The 14,251-nt window shown below is 37.7% G+C and overlaps 1 protein-coding gene and 1 pseudogene across 1 annotated transcript; one reads left to right on the plus strand and one right to left on the minus strand.

Moving 5' to 3' along the window:
• The first annotated feature begins 397 nt into the window (after positions 1 to 397).
• On the plus strand, positions 398 to 9,159 carry LOC120198691 (annotated as a pseudogene).
• Positions 9,160 to 9,797: 638 nt separating this feature from the next.
• Positions 9,798 to 13,404, minus strand: LOC120198692 (E3 ubiquitin-protein ligase RHF1A-like). Its single transcript, XM_039199970.1, has 8 exons — positions 13,133 to 13,404; positions 12,317 to 12,363; positions 11,850 to 11,912; positions 11,610 to 11,718; positions 11,165 to 11,511; positions 10,759 to 10,854; positions 10,337 to 10,688; positions 9,798 to 10,108 (listed from the first exon to the last, which is right to left on the minus strand). The coding sequence occupies exons 1-8, from the start codon at positions 13,325 to 13,327 to the stop codon at positions 10,097 to 10,099; spliced, it is 1,221 nt and encodes a 406-aa protein (XP_039055901.1). The 5' UTR covers positions 13,328 to 13,404; the 3' UTR covers positions 9,798 to 10,096.
• Positions 13,405 to 14,251: the final 847 nt, after the last annotated feature.

Below are 14,251 nucleotides of genomic sequence, written 5' to 3' on the forward strand. Positions count from 1 at the left end.
ATTAAATATTTAAAACCAAAAAACATTTTGAAAAACAATTCAATAAAATGTGGAATGCATATAACTTATAATATATATTTTTATTAAGGGTAAATATATAATAATATATATTTAAAATCATTTAATTATTTGATATTAAATATTTATATATTTTTATTTATTTAGTATTCGAATTGAAAAACTAAAAAAATATCAACAATTCATTTAATAACAAAATCTATTGATTGGTGAGATAATATTAAGTTATCTATATATAAAAGAAAGTTTTGTAGGGGTCACTGAACAGTGAAGACGCGTGAAATCCAAACGCCAAACACCATCTGATGATCATAGTCGAGAAGAAACCAAGCTAACTTAACCAAGAAAATATCCCTTTTCTTCTCCCAGAAACAGAAATCAGAGAACCTATAGTATGGTGGATACAGCTCCACCCAGTAAATCAAGAGACCCCTCCTCCGACCGGGAAACCTCGTTGGCCCGACTTTCGACCCTGGCATCCAAGTATACTTCTTTATCTCTCTCTTTGTCATTTTTACGAACAGTTTATTTGCACTCTGTAAATATTGGGTTTTTTTTCAGCTTTAGAGTTTTCATTTTTGAGGGTTTGGTTTTTTGTTTTTGGTATTTGCAGTTACGAGATGATTTACAAGAAATTGTTAAGATAACAAATGATCAGTTAATTTGTTAGTAGGTGGTTAGTAGACTGTTAGAGAATTAGTTAGAAGCAGTTACTTTTCAGCTCTTGTATTATAGCTTGTACATTGTATTATATATTGCAGGTCAGCTAAGCAATAAAAGATACGAGGCATTATTTTAACATGGTATCAGTTACCAGGCTTCTTACAGTTGGGTTACTCTACTTGGCCCATTTCTAAACCAAGTAAGTGTGGTTCAGCTTCCTTCCACTGTTGTTCTCTTCTCCCTCGTCTTTCCCCAAAATCAGTCTCCTAGGGATTTCGTTTCTCCTTCTCCATTGCTATGCCTCCACTGAACGAATCAACTATTGTTGATTTCAATCATCCTCTCTTCTTGCATCCATCAGACACTCCAGGTACTCTGCTAATCTCTCATCAGCTCGTGGGATTAGAGAACTACAATGTCTAGAGCAGATCGATGCGCATCGCGCTGTTGGCGAAAAATAAGCTCGGCTTCGTTGATGGTGCTTGCCAGAAGGAGAACTATGATCTTGATTTACATCCTCAGTGGGAGAGGTGTAATGCCATTGTATTATCCTGGATTCTCAACGCCGTGAGTAGGGAGCTCTCGGCTGGCATAGTTTTCGCCTCAAATGCGGCGTCTGTTTGGAGTGACCTGAAGGAACGATTTGACAAAGTGCACGGTTCCAGGATTTTCTTCCTCCACCACGAAATAGCCACAATTTCTCAAGGTGAATTGAGTGTTTCGACTTACTTCACTAGATTGAAGATACTGTGGGATGAATATGCTACGCTTGTGCCGATTCCATCATGTGAATGTGCAAGCTCGTAGCAATACTCTAGGCACCTTGCTCAGCAGCAACACCTTCAGTTTCTGATGGACTTAAATGAGACCTACTCGTCGGTTCGAAGTCAAATTCTGCTGATGCAGCCCCTTCCTTCGGTGAACCAGGCGTACTCCATGGTTGCTCAAGAGGAGTCTCAACGAGTTCAGCTCTCTGCTGCGCCTTCAAATCTGGATTCGTCGGTGTTCTACTCCAAAAGCTCTGGGACTCTTGATCGTCGCCGGTTTCAAGGCGTTTGTGACTATTGCAAGATTAAAGGTCACAAACGAGATAATTGTTATCGTCTTATAGGGTTTCCTCCCGATTTCAAGTTCTCTAAACGCAAGAACGCACAAGCTGCAGTTGTTGTCTCTGACCCTGTTGCTGCATCCGCTCCTGCTGGTGCCTCTGCCAAGTCGTATTCATCGGTCCCCTTGGCACCGACCTTTACTCAGGAGCAGTACAACCAGATCATTAATCTTCTTTCATCTACTGCTTCGGTTGATTCCGCTGTGAATCTTGCAGGTATTGTCGATAATTGTTTACCTACCTCTAGTAAGTCACTGACATGGGTCTTAGATACAGGTTCTACATATCACATATTATCTGATTTACAATGCTTGCAATCTCCTATCTTGTGTTCCTCCCGGTCAATTCAATTGCCTACTGGTAAAACTGTCCCAATTAAATATGTTGGTTCTTGCTTCCTAAATTCTGCCATAAAATTGTCTAATGTGTTATATGTCCCAAATTTTACTCACAATCTACTCTCCATTTCAAAGCTCACTCGTGACCTGCATTGTTCTGTTGTTTTCTATCCTGACTTTTGTCTTCTGCAGGACCTCTCAAGTGGAAGGATGAAGGGGATTGGTAAAGAGTTTAGGGGGCTTTATTTTTTTCAGTCATCAGCTTTAACTACTGTTTTGTCATCTACACATACTTCCTAAAATGCGCAGTCTTCTAATGTTTCCTCTAGTTTGTCTTATGATTCAAAATTGGTTGACTGTAGTCTTGTGTCTGAATGTATGACTGTTGTTTCTGGTAATAATACAAGTCTTTGGCACTCTCGTTTGGGACATGCTGCTTTTTCAACCATGAATAAATTGCCTTTGTTACATTCTGTTAACTTGGATTCCAAATTACTACACTCTTGTCCCATATGTCTTTTAGCCAAACAAACTAGACTCACATTCCCTGTTAGCTTCACTTCTTCACTAGCTCCTTTTAGTCTAATTCATATAGATTTATGGGGACCTTATCGAATTGCTACACATAGTGGTCATAGGTACTTTTTAACTATAGTTGATGACTTTACTCGTATGACTTGGGTGCACTTATTGAGATTGAAGAGTGAACTATTATCTCTCTTAAAAAATTCATCACCTTTGTCAAAACTCAATTTTCAGTCGTTATTCAAATAATTCGTAGTGACAATGGCATTGAATTTTTTAATTCTCAGTGTTCTAAATTTTTTAGTTCACTTGGAATTCTTCACCAAAGCTCATACGTTCAGACCCCCCAACAAAACGGGGTTGTTGAACGCAAACATAGACATATTCTCGAAGTTGCAAGGGCACTTCGTTTTCATTCAAAAGTTCCTATTAAGTTTTGGGGAGAATGTGTTACTACGGCTTGCTATATAATAAATCGGTTTCCTTCCTCTGTTTTGCATTTTAAAACTCCTTTTGAAACCCTTCATCATAAAGTCCCTGACCTTTCTTATTTAAGGGTGTTTGGATGTCTCTGTTATGCTACCAAGCTAAATTACTCTGACAAGTTTTCTTCTAAGGCCATGCCCTGTGTTTTCATGGGTTATTCTTCAACTCAAAAGGGGTACCTTTTGTTTAGTCTTCAATCAAAACAGTTTCTTGTGAGTAGAGACGTTGTGTTTCACGAAGTCATCTTTCCCTTCCATTTTCCTATCTCAGAATCTTCTCCTTTTTTTCCTTCACATTCTCATATTCCTGATTCTGATTTTCTAGTCCTTGATTCTTCAATACCAACTAATATGTCTCTTGTTGATAATTCTTCTAGTTCTTCCCAAGAATTTCATACTATGTCTCCTATTTCCTCCATTTCTCCTTCTAATTTCTCAACAGGTGCATCTGGTAGTCCATCTAATTTTTCAACAAGTCATCCTCAAGCTAGTACATCTCCTTTAGCACAAGATTGTGTTATGTCTAGACGTTCCTCTCGTGTCTCCAAGCCTCCAAATTAGTTAAACGATTATGTCTGCTCTTGCCAATCTACTTCATCCTCTACTACTTATCCCATTTCTAAGTCCATTTCTTACTCTCATTTACCCTTACCTACTCAATATTTTTTAGCCTCTGTTTCTCGTTTTCATGAACCCACCACTTATCATGAAGCTTGTCAAAACCCGCAATGGCAGCAGGCCATGAGAGAAGAGATTCAAGCACTGGAATTAAATAATACTTGGACTGTGGTACCTTTGCCTTCTGGAAAAGTTACCATTGGCTGCAAGTGGGTTTATAAAATTAAGTATCATGCTTCGGGTGAGGTGGAAAGATTCAAGGCTCGGTTGGTGGCCAAAGGGTACAATCAAAAGGAAGGGGTTGACTATGTGGAAACATTTTCTCCTGTTGCTAAACTCACCACTGTGCGGCTGATTTTGGCCCTCGCTTCCATCTTTGACTGGCCGTTGTGGCAAATGGATGTTCACAATGCTTTTTTGCAAGGCGATTTGGTTGAAGAAGTCTACATGCAGTTGCCAGAAGGCCAGCCAGGGGGAGCGTATGGTTTGTCGGCTGCAAAAGTCTCTATATGGACTCAAACAGGCTTCTAGACAATGGAACAAGAAGCTGTCTGAAGCCCTTATATCAGCAGGATTTCAACAAAGCAAACATGATTACTCGTCGTTCACAAGACGAGTAGCAGACAGGTTGGTTGTTGTGCTGGTTTATGTAGATGATTTGCTGGTTACTGGAAGCAGTACTGATATGATAGAAGAGCTCAAGTGTATATTGAGTTCTAAGTTCAAAATGAAAGACTTGGGTGAATTGAGATACTTTCTTGGACTTGAAGTATTGAGGTCAGAGAAGGAAATCATATTAAACCAGCGTAAATATGCACTAGAATTATTAGAAGATAGTGGGACAGGGGGAGCAAAGCCTGCTTTAACGCCATTGGAACAAAATAATAACCTTTCTGTTTTTTTCGGACACAACATGCTTGAAGCAAGATGAAGAAAGTATGTTAGACAAGACACAGTTTCAGAGACTCATTGGGAGGCTTATATACTTGACTCACACCAGGCCTGACATAGCTTATTCAGTACAACATCTGAGTCAGTTCATGCATCAGCCTAGAAATGAGCATATGGAGGCAGCCTTGAGAGTTGTACGATATATTAAGAAGAATCCAGGACAGGGAATACTGTTGGACTCCTCAAGTGCGTGTTATCTGATTGCCTTTTGTGATTCTGATTGGGCAACTTGCCCAATATCAAGGAAGTCTGTAACAGGATGTTGTGTAAAACTTGGGAATTCCTTGATTTCGTGGAAGTCAAAAAAGCAGAACACAATAGCTCGTTCTTCAGTTGAAGCTGAGTATAGAAGTATGGCTATGACTACAGCAGAATTAGTTTGGCTAAGTGGACTGCTAAGCGAGCTAGGAGTGAAACAGGACCAACCAGCCAAGTTGTTTTGTGACAGTAAGGCTGCACTGCAGATTGCTTCTAATCCGGTTTTCCATGAGAGAACAAAGCACATTGAGATTGATTGCCACTTTGTTAGAGAAAAAATTCAAGAAGTGTTCATCACTGCTGAACATATTTTCTCAAGGGAGCAGCCTGCAGACATCTTGACAAAAGCACTCGGAACACAACAACATGAGTATTTGACAGCCAAGTTGGGGTTTTAAATGTTTTTTACCTACCAACTTGAGAGGAGTGTTAAGATAACAAATGATCAGTTAATTTGTTAGTAAGTGGTTAGTAGACTGTTAGAGAATTAATTAGAAACAGTTACTTTTCAACTCTTGTATTATAGCTTGTACATTGTATTGTAGCTTGTACATTGTATTATATATTGCAGGTCAGCTAAGCAATAAAAGATACGAGGCATTATTTTAACAAATATGCGTGGGTTTTGGTGGTGGGAGCAGGAGGATTGGGTTGTGAGCTGCTTAAGGATTTGGCTCTCTCGGGTTTTAAAAACCTTGAGGTCATCGACATGGATCGAATTGAAGTTACCAATCTCAACCGTCAATTCCTCTTCAGGTTTTTGTTGTTTTTCTCATTGTGATTCTCTTTAATTTTCTTTTTGGTTTTTATTTCTCGATTGAATTTGCTGCTATGTTTACATTAAATTGATTATCTAACTAAAACCTGAAAATAGCTAGCACTTAAATATATTTAAAAGCTTCGAATTTTAGGGTTCGATCTTAGGGAAGGAGATGATTTTTCGTATCTCATAGCAACATTCTGGTGAGGTTTTCTCATTTGTAAAAATAATAACCGAGCACATAAAGATGCATGGCTGTTTTGAAAAAAGATTAGATATTTATTTGGTTTTGTATATATATTATCATCCGAGCTAGTTTTTTGCCATCATTTTATTTGATTTACTACCTCTTTCTGCTGTTTATATCTGTACATTTTCTGTGCTATTTAATTTGTATTTGGGAGTGTTAAACTTGAAGTTTGTGTAATCCCGGGTGTTAACAATACTTGTAGGCTGGAAGATGTTGGTAAGGCAAAGGCTGAGGTCGCAGCAAAGCGTGTCATGGAAAGAATTAGTGGTGTGAATATTGTGCCCCATTTTTGCCAAATTGAGGATAAAGATATTGGATTTTATAACGACTTCAATATCATTTCCCTTGGTCTTGATTCCATTGAGGCTCAAAGCTATATTAATGCTGTAGCTTGTAGTTTCCTTGGTGTGTTCTTTTAACCTATTTCAAGCTGACTTTAATCTCTTGATTTTTGCTTTTTATAGCTACTATGTTTGGCCAATGGCATTTAGAATTTTGGATTTTTCAGAATGCATCTTAAAGCAAGGGATAGAAAAAAAATGCTCTAATACTCATTTCTATAAGTTCATCATCATGGCACATTGATGGCACGTAAGGTTAATAGGTTATAAGTAGCCTTCTAGCATATACTTATGTTTATATGATGAGATGTGAAAAGAGTGAGAGCTTAGAACTATGGCATGTTTCTCAACATTTTTTAATAGCTCAAGACAGTTTTAATCCCGTAATACTTAGCATTGAAGGATGAGTGAATTGATCACTAAAAGGAGTGAATGTGATACTTTGAAGTGCAAAAATGATAGAACCTGGTGGCCGGTAACCATGCCATTTGATTCTTTTCTTTTCTTTTCTTTTCCCTTTTTTGCTTGCATGGTTTTTCTAATATTCTATCCTCTAGGTTCATCTTCATGGCCCAAATATAGTAAATAGGGATAATATATCATACTTAAGTCATATGGCATATGCTCATTGCTTATATGATGAGATGTTAGAAGCATGAGAACTCAGGAGTTGGGACTATGGCATGTCTCAACACGTTTCGAGTCTGAGACATTTTTAATCCCTGTGTGTATTCTTTTTTTTTAATCATGAATTCTGAAAATATATCTTATCTTTTCCATCTACATTTCTTTTCTTCGACGTGCCAGACATTTATTTGTCACAATGATTTTCTGTGTTGAAAGTGGCTAATACTCTAATGTGCCTATTTTATTTAAGAGTATGATTCTGATGACAATCCACGAGAAGAAACTATGAAGCCTATGGTAGATGGTGGGACTGAAGGTTTCAAGGGCCATGCTAGGGTGATTGTGCCCGGGGTCACACCATGCTTTGAATGCACAATCTGGCTATTTCCACCTCAAGTGAAGTTTCCTCTATGTACCCTAGCAGAAACCCCCAGAAATGCAGCCATTGTATTGAATATGCTCACTTAATTAAATGGGATGAGGTAGTAATTTTTCTTGTTTCTGCTTTCTTAAATAGGTGCCGTATTTGTTGATTCTGATATTTCATGGCTATTCTGTTCTCCCAACATTATAGGTTCACAGTGGGAAGGCTTTCGATCCGGATAATCCGGATCATATGAAGTGGGTTTATGATGAGGTTAATTATATGGATCTTTCTAGCATTTTTTTCCTTCAAATTGATTTTACATTTTTCATTCTTTCGCTAATACACCCATATGTCACAGGCTGTCAAGAGAGCTGAGCTTTTCGGCATTCCTGGAGTTACTTATTCTCTTACTCAGGTATTCTGGGATTTGTGATTTATGTATGCTTGATTGACGTGCAGCTACTACTACTGGTGTTCTTACTGATTCCTGAAGAAAATAACTTATATTTAAGTTGTCCAACGTGTCAATGTGGCTTCTTAACAATTTCTTCTTAGCTACTTTTTGAGATTTTGATACTTCTCAACTTATGTATCAGCAAATGACATTCTTATGCCAGATTTAAAGTAATAGTTTTAGTTTGTTACAAGTATAAATTGTTGCATTCAGAGCGTCGTCTTCTTTTTGACAATGGAGTTTTTGTCTTCCTTCTTTGTTGCAAGTGTTATACAAGTTTCTTTGTTACTTGCAGGGTGTTGTAAAAAACATCATACCGGCCATTGCTTCCACCAAAGCAATTATTTCTGCTGCATGTATGTTGGAAAGCTTGAAAATTGCATCTGGATGCAGTAAAACTCTATCAAACTATCTTACGTATGTACAGTTCTATATCATTGCAACTTGTGATGATTTGGTGGCAATATTTGAATGATTTTGACATATAATCTCGTTCAGATATGTTGCTTTCGTTAGTTATTTTCCTTGTATAGTGTGTACATAACACAATGATAGTAACAATTATCTCTGAATCTTGGCTGCCAGTCTCCCTGAAGAAATGCAAAAATGTCGATTTTCCAATTGCGATAAATTGATGAAGTCCATAAGCTAAATTGATATTTGCAGTTGGATGAACAATTATTGTTTTAATTTATCTCTGGCTTTAAGACAATGATATAGGTTTGCTTATTATTATCTTTCCATGTTGCTCATCTAGCTAAACCTCGGAATCCACTGTCAAACTGCTTCTGTAGGTATAATGGTGTTGAAGGTCTTCATACAAAAGTGACTGAATTTGTGAAGGACAAGGACTGTCTTGTCTGTGGTCCGGGTTTTCTCATCGAACTGGATACTACAGTTACCCCGAAAAAGGTGAACTTTTTGCAAAATTTATGAAGCTGTTTGTTTTTGTAAATTTTAATATGCAAATCTCATTTATGCTTTTTTTCCCGTTTGTTTTCAAGCAGTTCGTCGAAATGTTGGAGGAGCATCCTAAGCTGCTGATGACAAAGGCCTCAATCACATATCACGGAAAGAATCTATACATGCAGGCTCCTCCAATTCTGGAATAGATGACCCGATCGAATTTAGAGTTACCCCTATATGATCTCATGGATAATATCACCAAAGATGTGCTCCATGCAACCGGTATAATCGACAAGGACAACAAAAAGTCATCTGGTTTAAGAAAATTACAGGTTGTTTTTAAGGGAGTTGATGGGGTTACAGATATGGACATGGATGGTGGTGCATGATCATCACTAATATAGATCATACTGATTCTTGAACAAATTTTCAATCATAATTGCAGTATTTTCTTAGATCCAAGTATTGTTACATTTTGAACTTTTAAGTTCCAAACTGTTTTCAACGGTACATTTGTTTTAACTTAAAGATTAAGGTGGTCGTCTTATGAACCTCTATTCTATTTTATCATCATCATCATACATGTCTCTTTTAAGTCTTCTGATACCATTTTTGTAAATAAAAATTTTCGTGAACTCGGATGTGAACCCAAGTGCTTCATTATGCCCAAACATGAGCTGATCGTTCGTTGGGGGGTTTTGTAGAACATCAAATTCCCTCAAATGGAAATGAAAAGTGGGTGCATGTAAACGATCAAGACCTCTTATGCAACACTCCTTGTTTGGAGTTTGGAACAAGGAGGTAATCATTAACTGTATCTTCTTTGTGTCATTTGGCCTAAACCACACCTATTTACTGCCGGAATGGGGCTCAGCCACCAAACCGTGCATGGGACGAGTTTCTGCCCCACACAGCTGGGGCCAAAGGCCAGGGAAAGCTTAGCATTAGGAAGTCGGGATCTTGGTCACGCTACCAGAGGTGATGGTATTATGACTTTACTTGAGGGTCAAATTAGAGCTTTTTCGGATTTAAGTCGAACAGAGCAGTTGAATCTGAGACCGAAACCGATGATCCAACCAGTTCAACAGGTGGCATAACTGATTATAGTGAATCGTTAAAACTGAATCATTTTTCACATTTAGATCAAAAGGCCCAAATGAAAGCTGAATGTCAAACTTGTGTTGTGAGTGATCAAATATACAAACAGCATACCGAATAGGAGAGAAAAATAAACACTTTTCCTAGGAGTGATTTTGACAACTAAAGTTGAGACTCTTGGCACATGTATAAAGAAATAAGCAATGCAGGACGCGAGACAACCCGCTAAATCAGTGTCCTCACTTTACGCCACTTGCATTAGATAATATCCATCATGACGAAAAAAGTTATTGCCACCACCAATCAGCCAATGCCTTGTGCCAAATGCATCATTGATCACTCTGAAACACAAACAAAGTCATCAAGGTTAAGCACTTCACATGACCTAATATCCATGTCCAAGGAATATTCAATTTACATATATAAAAAAAATTACTGAACAGAGAAGTGAAAGAAGACGCCCATGTTTCTAAAGGAATGTTGTTACAATAATGGATGCTAGATCAGGTGATTAACCATCAGCAGCAATGAATTGATATAATTTACATTTAGAAAAAGGTTCGGGATACCTGGTGGAGAGAAGCTTCTAGTTTGTCAGGCGTGATACTAGAGAGATGAGATGGTGCTTCGGATTTTAAACCACGAGCAAATTCTACGTGGTTATTAGCAAGACTCTGAGCAATAACATTTTCTTCCACGTCCTTTCCCTTAAATAAAAAGTTTAAGGTGCAGCCTGTGCCACCAGAAGCAGGCTTGGAGGCTCCAGGTCTTTTCGAAGAAATATCTAGTCGCTCAATCATTTTTGCAACCCCGGCACTCATCTCACGCTGCACTCCCTTGCTGACCTCCTTAACAGAGTTATTACGGGCAAGAAGCTTCTCTTTCAGACCTCTGGTACCTTTAGAAATTGATTCCTTATATCTGTTAAAATGCATTAATGCATTTAGTAACAAGTAGATCTGTCTAAAAAGCTCAATGGACACGCAAATACCTGGCTGAAGCATTGGACCATTTAGATTTTATAGACTCGGAGAAAGAGACTGATTCAGCTGAGCTTGGTCTACTTGGAGTACCTACTGGTGGTTGACTGAAGAAAATCAGAAAATTTCACGGCGTTAATGACTAGATAAACAACAATATGAATTGCCAATAAAAATAGACCACTTCAGAGAAAAACCATTTATAGGTTCAAAACATTATAACATATAAGTACTATTATAGTTTAATGAATTTTGATAGGCAACAACTAAAAGCCATGTCAGAAGATCTCTAGTGTATACATAATATAAGCCTCACACATTCTTTGATGGAAGCAAATTTTAAGGATGACCTTCCAATAAGACATGTTACAAAAGGCATGTTTCTAACAAGGTAGGACAGTAATACGAAATAAGAACCTCAATTTGATAGCTTCATCTCCACTGGAAGCAGCACTAGATACCCTGTTAACAGATGGAGTCACGGGTGACCGAGGGCTAGTAATAACTAATGGTATGCCCGAAGCACGTGAATCACACTGGGGTAACCCATGACTCAAGGTTTGGCTTTCATCAGGTGAATTTGGATATAGATGCAGCGTGCCTGGCATGTTTTCAGGAGAGGTAGAAAAAAACACTTGCGAAGGGCCAAGTCCAGAAGATCTTTGTCTTTCCCTTCTGCGAACATAACGAACTCTGCTCGCAGCAAATGCTAGATGCTGCAAAATGTGTTCATCAAAGTCCGAGTCATCTGAATGAAACGCATCCTGAGACCACAAGAAGATTTCATCAATAAATAATTCTGAATGAGTAGAATAATGAGAGTAAATACAGACAAAAACTTCTAAAGAACCAAATAAATCACCTCCTCAACACCAAAGCTGTCGTGGAAGTGATGCAAATCTGTGGGCATGACTGATGTGTTCCTTGACCTGTAGTTCCTTTCAATTCTGACAGCATCTAGAAGCTGTTGACTGCAAAGATGCATAATATATAACCAAACTCGTTGATTAGCTGATGGTTTCTGCCTATTAGCATCGGACTAAAAAGAATACACATATGAACAGAATCAGAGAATAGGCAGGGAAATTAACATGTTACACACCTGGCAGGGTCCTTTAGGACAAATGACTGCCAACATATTGGACACTCTTTGCTTCTTTGTGACCTAGTCGAAAAACAAGTTCAATTAGGATTGACAGCAATAAGAACATATAACTATAACATTATTGCATTCCGAGAAAAAACCATGGAAGATGCTCTGTTTCCTAGAAAGAAACAAGTCTAAGGGACTGTTTGTTTGCCTCTTAATGGAATCATTCAACGCTGAATGCTAAACTGTTTAGCATTCAGCGCGTTTGTTTCGCACCTTTGAATGATTCAGTACTGACTGATTAAGCAAAACAGTGTTGAATGATTCAGTACAGAAGTACATTCTGAATGATTCAGAGCCATTATCAAACAACATGTCACATTCAGAGCTAATTCATACAGAGCCTCTGAATCATTCAGCGCTTAATCATTCTGAAGTAAACAAACATCCCCTAATTTTAAAGTTAGAAAGATACTTACCATTCAAGAATGCATTGAAGATGATATTCATGTCTGCAACTGGTAACCTAAAACAAAAAATAAGATTCAGAAAGCTTGACCCTTCAAACAAAAATCTAGAGGCAGTGACACAACCAGATAGAAGGCGTATAATATAGGTTTATAACATGAAATGAGTAAAACTCATCATAATGCAATAGCAGAGAATAACATAATGAAAACAAGTAAAAATACTCTAATGTTGTTGGCAGTGTTGATATTCATAATAGTAGAATTAACAGAAACCCATTCCCCCTAATAAATAGCACAGATAAAATAATGTGTTCAAAAGTTCGACATCCGAATAATCAGAACTGGCAAAGTTAAATTCATCTCTATTCTGTGCTTTTGAGCAAATTATCTGCCAAAGAGGGAAACACGTACAGAGTCCGTGCATCAATATCCATAAGACATGTGTCCTTCAACTGCACCAAACATATTGCTAAATCATATACTAAGCCTCGGGAGTAGGGGAAAATTAACAGTAGATTTTCAACCTCATAGAGCTAATAATAAATCGAATCAAACAGTAAAAGTAAGCGATCAGACATCACAATTTACCTCAAAGTTAAAAGGTCACAAAATCAAACAATAAATTAACAATCACGGCAGTAAACGCAAAATCATAACCAGGCAGCGAGTCCAACCAATGCTAATTAAACAGTGGCACAAAATCTCAAAGAACTACAATCAACCTAAACTGCAATCTACCAACTCAATCACAAGATTAACAGAGTACAAAAAAAGGGGTTAAATCAATTATTTAATAGGAGAACGAGAAAGTGTGATGATTCGTACACTGGTGGGGTCATGAACAGTGAAAGGCTCGAGACAGATACAGCAGCCGTCTTCGACACCGTCGTCAAGTGCTCCACCAAAAGAAGACGGCGGCGGCAACGACGAAGATGAAGCCGTCGTTAATGCGATCGGCTTCTCGAACAACGAACAAGCAGCAGCAATAGAAGGCGAAGGAGAGGAAGTGAAATTAGCCATGAAAGCAAAAATTTGTTAGGCAGAGCAAAGAAGACAGAGAAACGTGAATTCTGTAAAAAGAAAAGAATCGAAGGAAAGCAACCCTAGAAGAAAAGGTCAGTGTTTGCGTTTGAAAACAAAAAAAGTAAAATACCGAAAGCAAAAGAATATTAACTTATGTAATAATTACGAGAATTAAAAAAAGAAATAAAGAACTGAAAAAAAGGTGGTTTTTTTTTAATATATTACCCGTGAACAGTATATTTTTTGATTTAACATCGATCAGATTATATTTTTTGATCTAACACTTTTAGTAGTAAAACGTGCCTCCTGCACCGCGCTATATGATGATTTGGTGTCACGTGGGGTATAGTGCGCCCTCTGCATCGCGCTATACGGTGATCTAGCATACACGTGGGTATAGCGCGGCCCCTGCAGCGCGCTATACGCCACGTAGGGGTATAGCGCGGGGCAGGTACCACGACATACCTTTACTACTGACATAATTTTATATAGCGCGGGGCAAGTACCGCGACATACATTTACTCCTGACATAATTTTATATAGCGCGGGGCAGATACCGCTTTTTGTATAACTTTCATAAATATCATTCTCCACCGGTTAAGTTTCTCACATCTCTCCTCTCAACTTATAAATTAATACAACAATTCCGTCAATGAGTCAATAATTCTGGCAATCTTCTCATATTTTATTTAGAAGTTCGTGCGATTTTTCGTTATAAGGTAATTTTGTTATAATTTTTTATTATATTTATTGTTTATTATGATTATTTGAAAAAAATATTATGCTAATTATTTTCAATTAATTTTTGTGTTTGTAAAATTGGAAAGCGAGAGCATACGTCAAAATAGTTTTGCGGTGCAGGTAATAATATTAAATTATATTATTTAATTTATTTACGTTGATGTGTAAAAATTTTATTGT

This window comes from Hibiscus syriacus, unplaced genomic scaffold (assembly GCF_006381635.1).
Source record: "Hibiscus syriacus cultivar Baekdansim isolate YM2019G1 unplaced genomic scaffold, ASM638163v2 tig00004779_pilon, whole genome shotgun sequence".
Classification (NCBI taxonomy): Eukaryota; Viridiplantae; Streptophyta; class Magnoliopsida; order Malvales; family Malvaceae; genus Hibiscus; species Hibiscus syriacus.